Source organism: Centropristis striata, chromosome 13, assembly GCF_030273125.1.
Source record: "Centropristis striata isolate RG_2023a ecotype Rhode Island chromosome 13, C.striata_1.0, whole genome shotgun sequence".
Classification (NCBI taxonomy): domain Eukaryota; kingdom Metazoa; phylum Chordata; class Actinopteri; order Perciformes; family Serranidae; genus Centropristis; species Centropristis striata.
Window position 1 is genome coordinate 33,907,237 of NC_081529.1, and position 19,240 is coordinate 33,926,476.

The window sequence follows — 19,240 nt, forward strand, 5'->3', positions numbered from 1 at the left end:
GTTCCATGCTCCGCCAGATACACCTCTAAGCAGCATTTTACTAAAGGTCTTAATGCTAAAAGACCATTGCTAATTTTATTAATCTCTAACACAGGGATAGAATTTGTTTAATTCTTTGTTTTCAGATGACGTTTGGCCTTGCAGAAGGCCGCAGCGCCACCAGCATGCCCCCGTCTCCGTCTCCGTCTCCCGGGGACAGAAACACTCTGGGTGCTGTGGATATCGTGGTGCTGGTGGTTTACTTTCTGCTGATTCTGGCTGTTGGTTTCTGGGTGAGTACAGGAGAGAAACTGCACTGCAACAACCAACTGATATAAAAAATAAGAAATAAATAACTAGAATTTAGGAAATGCATGCTTGAAACAAGTTAAAATATCTAGGCACTGGAAAAACAATTGTCTTAAAATAAGTCCAAAAATACTTGCAGGGAATGTAGAATTTCAGTGACAGACAAAGACAAATGTTTCATATAGTTCACATGAAGAAGTTTTTTTCCTTTTTCAAAGTCGTTGTGAGTCTCTTTGTGTTTCTTCGCATCTCTTTGTAGTCTTTTTGTATGTCTTGCAGTTGTTTTATGTAACTTTGTGGTCATTTTGAGTCTCTTTCTGTTCATTACGTGTCTCCTTCAGTAACATTTTGTCGCTGAAGGCCCCTGAGCCTTTGTTTATAAATCAACATATCCGCAACTGTATCTTTAAGAGGTGTCCTATTTTTCTACCAGTCCATGTGGAGGACGAAGCGCAGCACGGTGGATGGATACTTCTTGGCTGGGAAGAGCATGACCTGGTGGCCGGTGAGTCCAACAAATATGTTGTTGTTTTTTCACAAACCAGTTTCAAATCGTCCGATCTATCAGAACCCAATGCCTTGAAGCTTTTCAATACCGGCATTTTTTTTGACAGTAGTGCACTGCAAAATTATGATGTCAAACTTTCCGTCTATGCTGCTTACTTGCAACAAGAAGTAGTCATGGTGGAGAGTAAGAAAGAAGAAACGGCCCAAATCATACGATTCTTTATCTTCTATTTTCTTCTAAATGGGGCCATTCTTTACACTATTAACATCAGATTATCTTGAAGAAGATTTTTTACTAGCGATTGTGACCATAGTGTTGTCCTTAAAAAAAATTTCTGAGGTAATAAATCAAGTGAGAGGTTTTCTCATTTTGTATCGAAATGAATGGACTAAAATGCTTCTGCAGCCCCCTGCTGGAATTTATGGTAGAATGCAACTGAAGGCACTTCCTGGTTTGTCTGCTCTGTTTTTACGAGGCCTTCTTTTGTTCCCCACACAGAGAATTGATCAGGAATCTTTAAGGGACTCAATAAATAATAAATTGGGCCAATAAGCCAATAATGGCAATAAGCCATTGTCAATAAAAATTGACAATGGCAGTGGTTGTCAATCAAATCAATCAAATCAATTCCCATCACAGATAGACAGACTTATTGAAACTGTAGCGCTCAAGTCTAGGACATTTTAACACTTTGAAATTCAGATGGAGGCAAAATGTTCTGCAGATCAAAGTGAATCACTAAATCGGACTCTCTGATCTATATTTAGGTGGGCGCTTCGCTTTTTGCCAGTAACATTGGCAGCGGACATTTCATCGGCCTGGCGGGGTCAGGAGCTGCTGCAGGAATCGGGGCTATTGCCTATGAGTGGAATGTAAGAGATTATATATTTATGCTGTGTAGACCTGCCAATGTACTCTGATAAGAAATTACTTGTTCAAAGTTCATATCTGGTTATGAACAGGGCATGCTGTTCGTGCTGCTCCTGAGTTGGCTCTTCCTGCCCATTTATATCTCCTCTGGGGTGAGAATAACTACATGTGAAACATCACATTTGCACATGCATGATGAATGTATATGTATAATGTATTTACATAACAATGTTTAAACTCTTCTCCAGGTGATGACCATGCCAGAATATCTGCAGAAACGGTTCGGTGGTAGAAGAATACAGATGGTTATAGCTGTGCTTTCCTTAGTTATTTACATCTTTACAAAGATATCGGTATGATAAAAATTCACACTAATTCTCTAGTGTTTATATTCCATAACCACGGTGGCCCTGAGAGCTCACAGCGCTGCAACTTAAGAAAACACATGCAAATACACAAAACACAAGCAAATTGAGAAAACATCTTCATCAATTTGACAACACAAGAGCAGCCTTTAGAAAACGTGATGCAAAGACCACAACACAACAGAAGTGTTTCCAGAGGACACTTAAAAGTGGTGCACTCACTTGTGATATTATCACGTTATTTCAAGATAATTATAATTTCACATTATAACGTTATAACATTATAACGATCATAGCGTGCTAACGTTAGCCGGCGATCGATAGCGTGCTAACGTTAGCAGGCTAGCAAGACCAAGACAAACTCGATGCTGAAACGTGTATCATTCATTTATTTGATTTGTTTAACTGCAATGTGATTGATACAGGCTAGCGGGCTAACGCTATATATCACGTTATAACATGAAAATATCATTATCATGAAATAATGTGGTAAGTTCACGTTATAACGTTACAACGTGAAATTTGATAATATCATAAGCGTGGCCAGACATGTGCATCACTTTTAAGTGTCCTCTAGAAACACTTCTGTTGTGTTGTGGTCTTTGTGGTCTTTTTCTAAATGCTGCTCTTGTGTTGTCAAATTGATGAAGATGTTTTCTCAATTTGCTTGTGTTTTGTGTATTTGCATGTGTTTTCTTGAGTTGCAGCGCTTTGAGAGAGCTCTCAGGGCCACCATACATAACAAATACATGCACAAATATATTTGTGCATGTATTTGAAAGCCTTTGTGTCCTGCTGTGTGTGTGTGTGTGTGTGTGTGTGTGTTGCTGGTGTGTGTGTTGCTGGCAGGTGGACATGTACGCTGGTGCTTTGTTCATTCAGCTCGCCCTACAGTGGAACCTCTACCTCGCTGTGGTGATGCTGCTGTCAATCACTGCTATCTACACCGTAGCAGGTGAGCTTTCTTCTTCTTCCCTCGCCATTTACAAAACCACCACTGCAAAAAACATGTGTCTAAAAACCAGATAAAAACAGTAAATCTGAGGGAAATGATCTTGCTGCATGGACAGATAATTTACCTTCACAAGATTTCTTAAATGAAGATTATTAAATCTAGAAATAAGCATGTTGAACGCTTAAAATAAGAAATTAACTCAATTAAAGCTGCAAGCAGTGATGAACTGGCCCGAGCAGAGTGACCTGATGATTATTTGTTTCTTACCAAGATAAAAAAAAAACTTTAGATTTAGAAGTGTTAGATAATTTGTTGTTTTAAGAGTTAATTTCTTATTTTAAGCATACAACGTGCTTATTTCTAGATTTAACAATCTTAGTTTGAGAAATCATGTCAAGGTAAATTATCTGTCCATGCAGCAAGATCATTTCCCTCAGATTTACTGTTTTATCTGGTTTTTAGAAATTGGTCTCAGGGTTTGAATAGTTTACTTTTCTTGTTCTGTGTGTGTGACTGGCTGTTGCATGTTGTTTCTTAGGTGGTCTGGCTGCAGTTATCTACACAGATGCTGCTCAAACTGCCATCATGCTGGCAGGAGCTCTCACCCTCATGGGCTTCAGTAAGTCAGATCTGATGACAGCATGCCATCAGCAGCACTTTGTAGAACTCTTTATCTAACTTAGACAAGACTGAATTTGGGAAAAACCCTTCAAAAAATGAGGCATTTTGGGGTAAAAGTGTTTTCTTGGTTGTTCCTATAGTATTTTTGTGTGCTGAATCCATTTCTGCTGGATGTCAAGCTGTAAAAGTTACGGTTTAGTCATAATTATTGATTAGTTAGCATAATGATTGATTAACGCTCAATATTAGAAATGGCTATAATTTTCCAATTTGTGAATATTTTATATCTGGTTGTTTGGTATCATTGTAAAGGAGACATCCATGGCTTTCATTTAAGCCCAAAGTTGTATCTTTCTGACAAACACAGAGGTCACATGACCTCTTTAAACCATAAATTACACATATTTTCCCGCAATTTTCTCCTAAACTATCTAGTTGATGTGATCCCTGTAGGATCAAGGGACATCAGGGACCCAAAAACCAACAACTGCAATACTTAATAGACTCTGTCAAGTCAGGAAAAGTATAATATACCCAAACTATTTCTTTGTGAGAGGTTATTGTGAGCCTTAAATTAGAAGTCAGCGGCTCAGGCCAGTTCACCTCCATTCATTCTTTGGAGCAGTTTGTCAGAAAGATCCAACTTTGGGCTTCAATGAAAGCCATGGATCCTCCTTTACAATGATACCGTCACTTTTACAGCTTGACATCCGGCAGAAATGGATTCAGCACAAAAAATACTACAGGAACAACCAAGAAAACACTTTTACCCCAAAATGCCTCCAGGGATCCAGAAGCTACAGCTCTGTCTAACTCTGCTGTCCGTGTGTTGAGGCTTCGCCGAGGTCGGAGGCTGGGACGCTCTGATGAGCGGGTACATGAACGCCATCCCTTCCATCCGTGTACCAAACTCAACATGTGGTATCCCTCGAGACGACTCCTTCCACATATTCAGAGACCCGGTGAGCTCTGATCTGCCTTGGCCCGGGGTCATCTTCGGCATGAGCATCCCCAGTATGTGGTACTGGTGTTCGGATCAGGTACTGGGATTAAAGGGAGCATTTTTGTTTGACAAAAGAAGCCTTTGTAACAGTCTTTTTAATTTAAACTAGATTAGGGAATGCCTGATCTCTACAGGGAGTGCTGCTAAGAGCATATAGGGACGCAGAGCTGCCAACAAGCATATTTCAAACATGTTTTTTATTTATTAAACTTGTAAAATGCCACATGGTTTTTCATCTATACAAGATGAAAGTGTAGTTTAGTGTTTTTCCATCCTGTTTATGCTGTCCCACAAAATTCCTCTGAAGTTTAGTATGAAAGACTCTTCATCTGATAGCCTAATCCTTATCTTGGGAATTTGGCATGTTTTTCTCTTCAGAGAGTTTTAATATTCCTTTTAAACAAAATCAGAGTGATAGTTCAGCCAAAACCTTTCACAATGAAAGTCACATGTTTTATTAACCCTTTGATGCACAACATATTGACACCACTTCTAATGCAAAACGTGGGTCAAAAATGACCTATATTTTGACATCAACTTATTTTATGATTGAATATTCCAAGTATTCTTTAAATATCTTGTTTTTGATGACAACAGATCATTATTTCCATTTTGCCTCTCATACTTTATGAAGAAAAAAAGTTTTTGTATTATTACAAAGCTAACTACTTGGCTAAGTAGATTGTTAAGCTAACTACTTAGCCAAGAAGTTAGCTAAGTAGTTAGCTTAGCAAGCTACTTAGCTAAATACTTAGCCAAGAAGTTATCTTAGTAGTTAGCTTAACAAGCTACGTAGCTAAATACTTAGCCAAGAAGTTAGCTAAGTAGTTACCTTAGCAAGCTACTTAGCTAAATACTTAGCCATGTGAGTAGTGACACAAAAAGGGATTTTATTCAAAAATGAATAAAGGAAAACATAAAATTAGGATGTATGATGATCAAAAACAAACTAATTGATGAAAACCTGGAATACTGAATGATGAAAATAATTGATTACAAAGATATAGAACATAAAAACTCTGTCGGGTCACATTAGACCCATGTTGTGCATCAAAGGGTTAATAAGCATTTCCTGTCTTCTCAGTTCAGCACTATCAGTATCTGATTTGTACACATAAAACTTTTACCCTTGATAGCTGCCAGACTTAGTCACAGCTGTAAGCTTTGTGATTTCCTTATCTCCTGTGATTAAACAACCCCCATTAAAATGTACTTACAAAAGGCTGCATCCCTTAATTATTAACCATGTAACCCTGGTGGATAACTGAGGTCAACTGTGATTCTCTGCAGGTGATTGTGCAGCGATCCTTGTCTGCTAAGACCCTGACTCATGCAAAAGGCGGCTCACTCTTGGCTGCTTATCTTAAGATTCTGCCTTTCTTTATCATCATGCTGCCGGGCATGATCAGCAGGATACTTTACACAGGTACAGTATGAAATGCTGAAATGTTTTTATTCAGAGTTTGTCAAGGTTTTTTTAGGCAAGGACAGCTTAAAACCTAGAACATTTCTAAAGACATTCTGAGTGTGCTTGACTCTGGCCCGTGACTCTCATCCATACATTATTAGATTACACTATTAACAGGCTTTGGTAGCTAAGCAACCAGGTGGCAGCCACCAATCAGAGCAGAGCAATCAACTGAAATCAACTGCTCCTGTGAAGCCACTGACAGAGATCGAAAAACAGCAAAATGTTCCCCTCGAACAGAAAGCATTTTTGGCCAAACCGTAGCTCCTATGATCAATCCAACTTCACTTTGAGCATCGTGAGTTCTTCCTGAAGGTCTACATGTGTTTTGTGAAGAAAAATGAAGAAATTGTTTTTTTAAGAGCAATCAGAAGAAACTGGTACCTCTGCTTTCCTCTAGAAATGTTCCCGCCTTTTTACCATGGCGGTCTATGAGGCTGTGGGTGGTGTTGGTGGATCATCTGTGCATCCTACGCCCAAACTATAACTCTGACAGCTTTACCACACCAATGTGAAGGAGAGGACGAATTTTCCTACGTTTCTATGTATTAATTATTTCTCTAGAGTTGCATTTGCGGCCTCGAGTGCGGATTCCAAATGTATTTTTTGACAAATTTTTCTTTCCCTCTACACTCTAGCAGTGATGTCATCCACTCTAGCCTCTCCATAGGGTAACATTGGGGGATTTTTTGGCGTGTTTTTGCCGAATAATTTAAGAACCGTTTATCGAAACCCTTAGAAAAGTCATAGCACACTTGTCATGGCCGAGCCGGTTGATTTAAAACCTTTTTAGTGTATGTGAGACCAAAATTCTGGGAGGAGTAGTCAACCTTTGTTGCATTGAAAAACTGAATCTGAATTGTAATTTGAAATTGAATTTATTAGTTTGGAACTGAACATTCAGTTCTCACAATTCAAATTCAGTTGGCAAAATTCAATTTCAATTTTCTGCGACGAACATCCGTGTAGTTGAGGCAAATTCAAATTATGTAATTCAAATTCAGGTTTTTAATGCAATAATTCAAGTTAAGCAATTAAAATTCAGTTTCTGGTGGCACATATTTCAGCCCATAGATTGGTTGCATTTATGTCATGTTGATGTGTTGAGAGGCTCTGATGAGTATTGTGTTTACTGTATATGGTAGATGATGTGGCGTGTGTGGACCCTGAGGTGTGTCAACAAATTTGTGGCAACCCAGTGGGTTGCTCAGATACGGCCTACGCCCGCCTGGTGATGGAGCTGCTCCCTACAGGTGAGAAACTGTTTCCATTGTTACACCTCCTGTGCTGCCTGTGGCTCTCTTCATAGAAACCGTCTCTTATATATAAACCCATCAATCTGTGTGTGTCGTTGTTTTTCCCTGTCAGGGCTGCGAGGTCTGATGATGGCGGTCATGATTGCAGCCCTCATGTCGTCTCTGACCTCCATCTTCAACAGCGCCAGCACCATTTTCACCATGGATCTATGGAAGACTTTCAGATCCAGAGCATCCGAGTGGGAACTCATGATTGTGGGCAGGTGTGTGAGCACCTGTGCAGGCCTAACCTAGAGTATGGCAATACTGCCGCGCTGGTTTAAGCATGATTAACCCTTAATAGGGCACTCATTGAAATACTTGCAAATTCCAGATTTCAACCCTAGAGAATATTGGAGGATATTACATACTGCCAGAATGTGTAAAAAAAACATATGGACCCGGGGGAGGGGGGTAATTTTTTTTTTAAAAAGTTTACAAGATTAAAGTGGCAAATCTATGAGAAAAAATGTGCAGATTTATGTGATTTAAAGTGGTGAATCTGCGACAAAAATGTTGCTTTTTTCCACTTTTTTCCTTGTAAATCTGTGACTCTTTTCACGCAGATTTGCCACTTTAAATCTCTTAAATCTGCAACTTTTTTTCTTGTAGATTTGCCACTTTAATCTAGTAAATTTGCAATTTTTTTCTTGAAATGGTCGAAGTTCTTTACTTGAAGCGATTAGAGCAGGATTTGCGGGATTTATTGACAAGTATCACAAAACAGATACAATATTCAAGATACACAAAAACAGGTCCTTGGTTCGAACAGCAACTCCATAGGTTTCAATATTTCTGTCACTATTATACCTAATGTTCGTATGTCAGGTCTCTTGCTTTCCTTTTATTATTCCAAATGGTGCAGTGGGATTTCCTAAATCAGAGCTGCTCATATCAAGCAGAAGTTTCCTGTAAAGAGACTGTGACTGTTAGTCAGATTTCTGTGTGTTTATCAAAACATATTTGATGCATATTTAAACTGCTATATGTCAGATATTTAAATACATCTTCAAATTAATACACAACACTCCCAGGTCTCGTCCATAGCCGTCTGGCTCGACGAGTAAGATTTTTGCGTTTTTAAGCCCCAAAAAACGCCGTCACCGTTTAAACGAAAGGCACTCTAGGCAACACACGCACACACACACACCCTCATAGCCGGATGAAAAGTCCATCCATCCATCCATCCATTTTCTTCCGCTTATCCGGGGCCGGGTCGCGGGGGCAGCAGGCTAAGCAGGGCATTCCAGACGTCCCTCTCCCCAGCCACAACGTCCAGCTCCTCCTGGGGGACCCCGAGGCGTTCCCAGGCCAGGAGAGAGATATAAAGTGCTGTTGAAAAGTTCTGTTCAGATACAGATTTTCACTCCCCTGCAAGCTGTGTAAAATATCTTCGTAGAACTGAAGACAGATGTTGTGTTTGCTGTGTTCTGCAGGGTGTTTGTGCTCGTTCTGGTGGCGGTGTCTGTGCTGTGGATCCCGATCATCCAGGCCAGTCAGAGTGGGCAGCTCTTCATCTACATCCAGGCCATCAGCACCTACCTGCAGCCCCCCGTCTCCATCATCTTCATCACAGGCTGCTTCTGGACCAGGACCAATGAGAAGGTAACGTGGTCCAGCCTCCAGCCGCTTGGGTCTGTAAAACTGAGACATTCAGAAAGAAAGAAAATACTGCAGTAGACAGAAATCCTGCAGAGTTACTGAAAGTTATTATGAATCAGTTATCCAGCTGATTGAGCCTCACTTTTCCTCTCCTTCCATCCATCAGGGTGCATTCTGGGGGCTGGTGGTCGGCCTGTTGGTCGGCTGCATCCGCATGATATTAGACTTCACTTACCCAGCGCCTCTTTGCTACGAGGAGGACGACCGGCCCGGGCTGCTGAAGTACGTCCACTACCTTTACTTCTCCACGCTGCTGTCCTTCCTCACCCTGGTTCTGGTGGTTGGAGTCAGTCTGGCTACAGAGGAGCCCAAAGCAGAGCAGGTCAGCCCACTTCACCCTTTGGAGTTTATTTTGACTCCTTTTCATTCTGTCTGGGGTTTTTTTCAGCACAACCTCACGTATAACTATTTTTTTTTAAAACCACACACATAAAAAATACAAAAAACACACATAAAACACACAAAAAATAACAAAAAACACATATAAAAACACACAAAAAACACTCATAAAACACACATAAAAACATAAAAACACAAAAAATTACAAAAACACAAAATAAAAAAAATGCACAAAAAAATACAAAAAACACACTTAAAAATACACAAAAATCACAAAAAACATTAAATTAAAAAGATTACATTAAAATGCTGAATGCACACTGCAGAATTTGAAAATATCGACAAAAAAAAGGGAATATAACACTTTACACTTTGTCACACAAAAAATACCCCAAAATCATAGGAAAAAAAAAACAGTAAACACAAAAGATTGCATTAAATATGTTGGAACGGACAATTGCAACATTTGAAAAATCTCTGCAAAAAATCAAATATCATAATATCATGTTACACTTGATTGTGGTGATTTTTACCTTTGCTGAAAAAGAGTTGAGGCACTAAATTGGACATGGAAACTTCTGGAAAAGCCAAAACTTTAGAAGGAAGCTGACAGCAGGGAAACATGCTGCTTCATTTTACTGGTTTTGCACAGGCTGGTTTATGTAAAAATACCAGTGGAGGAAGTATAGACATATTTGCACAGAAAACCTGAAGAGATTCTGCTGGAGCGATGCAGTGAGCTCAGTCAACAGTATTTGTGTAATTACTCTAACAGCCAGAGGGGGGAGACAAAAGTTCCACACTGCAGGTCGAACTCTGAAGTTTTATTATAAGCAAACCAACAGCTTTTATCTGTCTTTTTCTCTCTTTCACAGGTCTATATACGGTCCATTAATGCAAAATGTTCATTAATCAGCTCCTTTAGTAAAGTACATTGGCCTATTTTTTGCTGGAATTGACACCAGACTGGATCACATACATCACTGTAACTGCTTTATGTTATTGTCTGTTTGTCAACCTTATTTATGGTCTATGGCAGAGGTCTCAAACTCAAATTACCTGGGGGCCGCTGGAGGCAGTATCAAAATGACCAAAAAAAGACACAAAATGACCAAAAAAAGACTAAAAAAATACACAAAATGACAGAAAATCTAAATTACTTAAAAAAGACACACAATTACTAAAAAAAGACACAAAAATGACAAAAAAAAAATCACAAAATGACAGAAAAAAATAAATTACTTAAAAAAGAAACAAAATGGCCAAAAAAGACACAAAATTATGTTTTTTAAAAGACACAAAATGACCCAAAAAGACACAAAATTACAAAAAAAGACACAAAAATAAAATGAATATTTAAATTTAAATTTAATACATTTACTTATTTTTTGGGGTGATTAGTGGGTGGGAGGGTTGTTGTCTTGTTGTGTAGTACTGTAAACCAAAACTATTGTGGTGTTTCTTTAGAGTTTACCTGTTTGTCTTTCCTTGAGCAGGTAAGTCGCCTCACCTGGTTCACCAGGTTTGACCCGGTGGAACCCAAACAGCAGGTGTTCTCCGTGGAACGCAGCACCACCAGTTTGGAGACGATCACCAGTCAGACCAATGAGATGGAGGTGACAGGAGGAGAACAGGAGACCAGCAACGGGAAAACATGTCATCACAGGAAAGGTGGGTCTCTCTCGTATGATGTCATTAACCATTTTAGCAGTTTTACCATTGAACACACCCTCCTGCACTAGAATAATGAAAAAGTTCAATATTTTTCAAGTGAAAGTCATGTATTCAAAATGCACCTTAAACCTCTGAAGTCCAGGAGATTTTGGTTCAAATTTTTTAACTTCTTATGCATTAATTTCTGTCCCTGTTTATCATCTTTCAGTCTGTCCTTACATCACATGCATGGCTCCTTTTTCTCCACACAAACTTGGCTATCAGTCAGATTTTTCATTTATTTTAATTAACAAAGTATAAATCTGCCAGGAACCCAAAATACAAACAAAAGACACAGGTGTCTATGGAAATGTACCTATTTTTTTTTTTTTTACCATTTATACACACAAAAACAGCAGAAAAATAATAAATAATAAAACTACAGTCAATGTGCATGTAAATTAAAAATAGTAATAGTTTTCATTGTAGAAAGAAAATTCACAATTTAAAAATGGTCTGGCTTTTTCAGCTTGTCTACATATCATATATAAATAAAGTTATTACTGTAAATAAAACGTGTATTTTCAATAAATAGATGGACTCCAGAGGGTTAAAATATCCTTTTTTTTTTATTGATCTTATGTAATATTCTAATTTTCTGAGACACTGAGTTTTGTGTTTTCATTATCTCTAAGCCAGAATCATCAAAATTAGAATAAAAACAGGCTTGAAATATTTCATTCTATGTGTAATGAATCCATATAATGTATGAGTTTCACTTTCTGAAATAATTGACAAAAAATATCAAACTTTTTCACGATATTCTAATGTTTTGAGATGTACCTGTATAATGATAACTAACTAAACAGACTTTAAACTGACCGTGTGCTGTTATCCTTTATGTGTATTCATCTTGAACATATTTATTTATATATTTATATAGAAAATAAGTCATATTTTACAATTAACACACCAAGGATACGCTCCAATAACGGCCTCTGCCTCTAAAAACATTACTTAACTGGTATTATAATTGCAATATGTAATTGACTGAATATAATCCTCAATCCTTGGTGTCTTAATGAGTGTGTAAAGGTGGTGTGTGTGTGTGTGCTCCCCAGTGTGAAACCGTGTGTGTGTGTGTGTTGCTACTGGGTCATTCCACACCAGTACTCCTACATGTAGATCTCCCAGTTTACCTCAATGGTTTTCTAGGGGAAAATAATCATGTGAAAACTGATTTCCAACTCATTTAGACCTTGCAGAATCCTGTAGATTTCCTCCAAATACTTTTTTTTAAACTTGTGTTAAATTTGGCCCTTAGAGCTTAATGTCATTATTTTTATAATTCATAGTAATATAATTGCAATATAGAAGTAATATAGAATAGAGTTTAGTGTTTTCATTATCTCTAAGCCAGAATCAGCAAAATGACAAGAAAAACAGGCTTGAAATATTCCACTCTATATGTAATGAATCTATATAATGTATGAGTTTCACTTTCTGAAATAACTGATAAAAAATATCGAACTTTTTTCACAATATTCTACTCTGCAGACTCTTCCTCGTCCTCCTCGTCCTCGGTGAGCCGGTCCCGGCTGGTGTCTGCCCTCTACTGGCTGTGTGGGATGGAGAGGAGGAGGAAGGAGGGAGACGAGGATCCTTTGGCGCCTCCTGCTCCTCCTCAGGCCTCCTGCTCTCTGGAGGAGAAGCCTCGTCTACGACACGTCGTCAACGTCAACCTCATGATCTGCCTCTCTGTAGCCATCTTCATCATCGGCTACTGGGCCTGACACACACACACACACACACACAGCTCTGACTCTCTATGGACACCTGGTGTGTGTGTGGGGCGGGTTGTACAGATGTTTGGTTTCTCCCACAGTGTGAGAAGAAATTCCAAGAAATTCTGACTGTCTAGTCTGTCCCACAAAGTCTAACTGCAGTAACTAGCAAAGGGAAAAACTGAGAAAAAACGGCTTTAAAGTTTTTTGACGTGTTTTAACTGGCCAGCCATATTAGTAATAGGTAGATAAGTGATATGACACTTATTTCTACATGTATTGATGATGTCATTTTTATGCTAAAAAATCATGACGATTTATTTTACCTTTAACCCCAAAAAATGTAGTTACTGCACTCTGGTTTTGCTGTTAACCCTTAATAAGGCACTCATTGAAATACTTGCAAATTCCAAATTTCAACCCTAGAGAATATTGGAGGATATTACATACAGTCAGAATGTGTAAAAAACGGACCAGAGGGAGGGGGGTCATATTTGAGAAAAAAGTTCCAAATTTATGACAAAAAAAATCTCAAATCAACGGTAAAAAAAAAAGTTACAAATTTGTGAGAAAAAAGAAAATTTGTGACCAAAAATATGTCAAATTAATGGTAAAAAAAATTACGAGATTAAAGTGGCAAATCTACAAGAAAAAAAAATGCAGATTTATGAGATTTAAAGTGGAGAATCTGCGAGAAAAAAGTTGTTTGTTAGTTTGCCCCCACTTTTTTCTCGTAAATCTGCATTTTTTTTTGCGCAGATTTGCCACTTTAATAATAATAATAATACATTTTATTTGGAGGCGCCTTTCTTGGCACTCAAGGACACCGTACAAAAAGATAGAAAAGATTCAGCAATAAAATACAATAAAATACACAGAATTAATAACAATACAATACAAAAGATAGATTGGACAGGGTAATTGTGATCAGAGGGAATAAGCAGTTTTAAACAGATGTGTTTTGAGTTGTGATTTGAAATGGGGGAGTGAGTCAATGTTCCTGAGTTGGGGTGGTAGTGAGTTCCAGAGGCGGGGAGCAGAGCGGCTGAATGCTCTGCTCCCCATGGTGGTGAGACGGGCGGAGGGGACAGACAGGTGTATTGAGGAAGAGGATCTGAGGGAACGGGAGGGAGTGGGAACATGGAGGAGGTCAGACAGATATGGGGGGGCGAGGTTGTGGATAGCCTTGAAAGTTACCAGGAGGACTTTGTATTGAATGCGGAACTGAACCGGGAGCCAGTGGAGCTGTTGGAGGACAGGGGTGATGTGGTGGATAGAGGCGGTTCTTGTAATGATGCGGGCAGCTGAATTCTGGACCAGTTGAAGTTTATGGAGTGATTTTTGAGGGAGGCCAAAGAGGAGAGAGTTGCAATAATCCAGACGGGAAGTGACGAGGCTGTGGACGAGGATGGCAGCAGTGTGGGGGGTAAGGGAGGGGCGGAGGCTTTAAATCTCTTAAATCAATAATGTAATGTCATTCTGGAAATGTAATAAAATGTATAAAATGTACATTTAATCAGATCAAATATATAATAAAACCAAATAATAATAGAATAACTTGACCAATAAGGTAATAAAATGTCCAGACTGATACTGTAATAACACTTTTACTGATAATGTAATACCCTTCAGAAGAGTTTTCCCCAAAAAAATAAGCAGTAACAACAATGTTGTTGTCTTCTTTCAGCTTTTGTATTTTGTTTATTCAGTGAATAAACATTTTCAAATTGATTTTGTTAGAAGTGTATTTAAAAGTGTTTAACAACTCTATTCAAAGATTTGTGTATTTTAGACTCAATATTATAAAGAAATGTTATATTTTAGTCTTAATATAATTTTATCTCACTTTTTTACTTCATCACTATCTAGATAACAATTTCCCTTTCAAATAAACTTATAATTTCAATTATTTTTATGTTTAAATTAGTATATATATATATATATATAATTATATATATATGCAATGTATATATATATATATATATATATATACACTAAATATATATACTATATTTTTTTCTTGTAAATTGGAATTTTTTTATCATACATTTTAGATTTTTTCCTCGTAAATTTGTATTTTTCGCATTAATTTTTAGATTTTTTTTAATCATGAATTTGTATTTTTCACATTAATTTTTAGATTTTTTTAAATCATGAATTTGTATTTTGTTGTTGTAAATGTTTTCTTTTTTTCTTGTAAATTAGATTTTTTTTCCTTAAATTTGTGATTTTTTCTCACATAATTTGTGATTTTCTTCCTTGAAAATTTGTCTTTTTCTCATAAATTTTAGATTTTTTTTATTATCATTTTTCATCGTTTTTTTCTTGTAATTTTGATGATTCTGGCTTAGAGATAATGAAAACCCAAAACTCAGTGTCTCAGAAAATTAGAATATTACATAAGATCAATAAAAAAAAGGATATTTTAAACACAAATGTCAGACTTATGAAAATTTACCCAAACCAACTGTGAAAACTAATGTTTTTTACACTTTATGTCCAACTTTTTGACAAGTAAATGATGAAAAGACGCCGACAACACTTCAAAATGTTGAACAACCTTTAATTATCAAGAGTAATGATGCATTGTATGATGCATTATGTGCAGAAAAGCCAACATAAAAATGCTGAGAAGAAATAAAAATTAAAAAAACATAATCAAAGAGTTGAAAAACACCCCAACAAGGTAAAGATTGTCAGCCGTAGTAAAAAAAAATTATACACAAAGAAGAATTTGTCTGTATTTGGTCATAGCTTTGAGCTGGAGTGGGAGTGATCGTTACAAGCTATGCATCAAATACATTTATCACAAAAAAAAAATCCCTTTTAATGATAAAAAGCTCATCTTTGAGCTCGTTGAGTTTGGAAAATCAGGTTTTTAAATCAAATAAAATTCAGATGGAAAACAAAAAAAACAAGTCTACCCCCAATGGATTACTAGAAGGAAAAACTAGCTGAAATATCATAATTACAGCCTGTGTGCTTGGAGAAAACTGCATTTAATATTGCACAAAATATTTGGTCATAAACAACCATGATAGAAGCAGAGCAGCTCTAAATTTTCTATAATTTTCCTTTGGCCCTTATCGATTTCTTTGGTCCTTTTAGTTTAGTGTGGTGCTGAAGTTTGTGACAATTATTGAAAAGCAAATTACTGTTTCACCCAATAATGTAACGTCATTCTGGAAATGTAATAACACCGTAACCCATAAAAACCCAGATATATTTATCCTTGAAGGAACATCATAGGGGATATAGCACAGACCAAGTGGACCACATAGAACACATTTATGATGTTTAAAAAAAATAAAAAATGTACTACCCCTATATGTCAAAGATCTGTGATGTGACATTTACATATTTTACATTGAGCGTTTATGGAATTTATGTTGATATTATTTCAAAACAAGGGTCTCAAACTCAAATTACCTGGGGGCCGTTGGAGGCAGTGTCAAAATGACCAAAAAAAGACACAAAATGACACAAAAAAGACACAAAATGACTTAAAAAACATTAAGTTACTTAAAAAAAGACAAAATGACAGAAAAAAGACACAGAATGACCAAAAAAGACACAGAATGATTAAAAAAAAATAACTTTTTTAAACAAAATTATTTTAAAAAAGACACAAAAGTATTTTTAAAAAAGACACAAAATTACCAATTTGTTAATTTTATGTCTTTTTTTAAAGTAATTTTGTGTCTTTTTGTTAATTTTGTGTCTTTTAAAATAATTTTGTGTCTTTTTTAGTAATTCTGTCTTTTTTAAATAATTTTGTGTCTTTTTTAAATACTTTTTTGGTAATTTTGTGTCTTTTTTTTTTGGCATTTTGTGTCTGTTTTTGGTCATTTTGATACTGCCTCCAGTGGCCCCCAGGTAATTTGAGTTTGAGACCCTTGAATTAAAGTGTTTGTTACACGCGTGTCACCATGGGTTCTTATGGGTTAAAATGTATTAAAATTTGCATTTAACCAGATCAAATATATAATAAAACCAAATAATAATAGAATAACTTGACCAATAAGGTAATAAAATGTCCTGACTGATACTGTAATAACACTTTTACTGATAATGTAATACCCTTCAGAAGAGTTTTTCCCCCCTAAAAAATAACTTTGATAATAATGTAATAATGTGGAAAAAGCATGCTTTTTTCTCATAAATGTAAAAGTGTGCAAATATACAAAAATATCATAATTTGTATCCAATATAATACATTTCCAGTAAGGTAAAAGGTATTGCATTACTGCTAAAAAATGTTATCATAATAGTTATTACTGTGGGATTTTATTACATTTTTGATCAGGTTAACCCTTTGATGCACAACATGGGTCTAAAGTTTTTATTTTCTATATCTTTGCAATAAATTAATTTCATCATTCAGTATTCCAGGTTTTCCTCAAATAACTTGTTTTTGATCATCATACATCCTAATTATTTATTTTCATTTACTTTTTGAATAAAAACCCTTTTTGTATCATTACGCTTCTAATGCACAACATGAGCAAAACATTTCATTATGGGGTATTGTGTGTATAATTTTAAGGAAAAATGACTAATCAATTTTAGAATAAGGCTGTAACATAACAAAATGTGGAAAAAGTGAAGCGCTGTGAAAACCTTCCAGATACACTGTATGTGTGAAAAAAATGATACATAAACATGTTAAATATATTAAATTTATGAGTGTTTGGCCCCTCTTACTGCTAAAGTAACTATTTGAAACAAATTACTATTATTACATTATTAGGCCATTTAATTTTAAAGCAAATTTTGGTGAATGAGTCATTTTTCACCCATGTGTGTAAAATTGAAATGGTAATAATACAAAAACTACTTTTCTTCATAAAGTATGAAAGGAAAAATGGATATAATGATCTTTATTATTTTTTGAATAAAATCCCTTTTTGTGTCACTACTATTCTAATGCACAACATGGGTCAAAAATGACCCATATCCATTTTTTAGCTAAGTAGCTTGCTAAGCTAACTATTAGCGAACTTCTTGGCTAAGTATTAAGCTAAGTAGCTTGCTAAGCTAACTATTAGCGAACTTCTTGGCTAAGTATTTAGCTAAGTAGCTTGCTAAGCTAACTATTAGCGAACTTCTTGGCTAAGTATTTAGCTAAGTAGCTTGCTAAGCTAACTATTAGCGAACTTCTTGGCTAAGTATTTAGCTAAGTAGCTTGCTAAGCTAACTACTTAGCTAACTTCTGGGCTATGTATTTTTGTTTTTGTATTATTACATATTACATATTACACATATTACACACATTTTTTCTTCATAAAGTATGAGAAGAAAAATGTAAATGATCTGTTGTTATCAAAAACAAGATATTTAAAGAATACTTGGACTATTCAATCATAAAATTAATTGATTTAAAAAGATAGAGCACAGAAACACACAGCAGCATTAAATAACATGGGAAATGAATGTGTTATGTTGTGCATTAGAAGGGTTAAGTGCAATTTTTTTTATTATTTTCAGGAAATGATTACATTATCGGGTGCTTACAGGCATTTAGCCAAGTTGAAACTGACAAATTTGAAAATGATAAATAGATCATCAGTGGCTGGCTAACACTCAAATATCTCCTAAAAACTCTGAATAGAAAATACGGTAACACTTTATATTAAGGAACACATATTCAACATTAATTAGTTGCTTATTAGCATGCAAATAAGACACATATTGGCTCTTTATTAGTCATTATTAAGTAGTTATTAATGCCTTATTCTGCATGGCCTTATTATACAACCAGTAAGACATTAACTAAGAGTTTAAGATCGTTTAACTCATATACAACAACTTCCTTACTTACTACTAATAAGCAATAATTCTGAGGTTATTGAGGGAAAACTCTTAGTTAATGTCTTACTGGTTGTATAATAAGGCCATGTAGAATAAGGCATTAATAACTACTTAATAATGACTAATTAAGAGCCAATATGATACTTATTTGCATGCTAATAAGCAACTAATTAATGTTGAATATGTGTTCCCTAATATAAAGTGTTACCAAAAACACTAGTTGTCCAGTTGGTGGCGCCAGATTCACAGATCTCCAAAAACATCCATAGAGTTAAATCTTTAGTATCAATAGCAAGATTTTAAAAAAGCAGACAAGTGAAAGCTTTAAAACGTAGCACCCTCTGAGTTTAGCTGCTATGTGTCCAGATTATATATAGTTACATCCCAAAAGCCTCGAGGCTAGCAAGGCTCCTAAAATACACTGCAAAAAAGAGGTCTAAAACCAGAAAAAACAGTAAATCTGAGGGAAATGATCTTGCTGCATGGACAGATAATTTACCTTGACAAGATTTATTAAATTAGGATTATTAAATCTAGAAATAAGCATGTTGAACACTTAAAATAAGAAATGATCTCTTAAAACAAGATAAATGAAATTTATTTTGTTTCTTACCAAGA

General features: G+C 36.0%; 1 protein-coding gene across 1 annotated transcript; it reads left to right on the forward strand.

Moving 5' to 3' along the window:
• slc5a11 (solute carrier family 5 member 11) lies at nt 1-13,268 on the forward strand. The gene is made up of 15 exons (XM_059348029.1): nt 1-272; nt 722-793; nt 1,564-1,668; nt 1,759-1,818; nt 1,915-2,019; nt 2,881-2,986; nt 3,525-3,605; nt 4,442-4,647; nt 5,901-6,036; nt 7,224-7,331; nt 7,447-7,597; nt 8,810-8,978; nt 9,142-9,357; nt 10,871-11,045; nt 12,585-13,268. Exons 1-15 carry the CDS (start codon nt 126-128, stop codon nt 12,818-12,820), a joined length of 2,073 nt encoding a protein of 690 aa, XP_059204012.1. The 5' UTR covers nt 1-125; the 3' UTR covers nt 12,821-13,268.
• Nucleotides 13,269-19,240: the final 5,972 nt, after the last annotated feature.

Coding starts and splice junctions, on each gene's coding strand:
- slc5a11 (XM_059348029.1), top strand. CDS start 126: ATGACGTTTGGCCTTGCAGAAGGCCGCAGCGCCACCAGCATGCCCCCG. Junction 2,987..3,524: donor TGCTATCTACACCGTAGCAG/GTGAGCTTTCTT, acceptor GTTGTTTCTTAG/GTGGTCTGGCTGCAGTTATC. Junction 3,606..4,441: donor TCTCACCCTCATGGGCTTCA/GTAAGTCAGATC, acceptor CCGTGTGTTGAG/GCTTCGCCGAGGTCGGAGGC.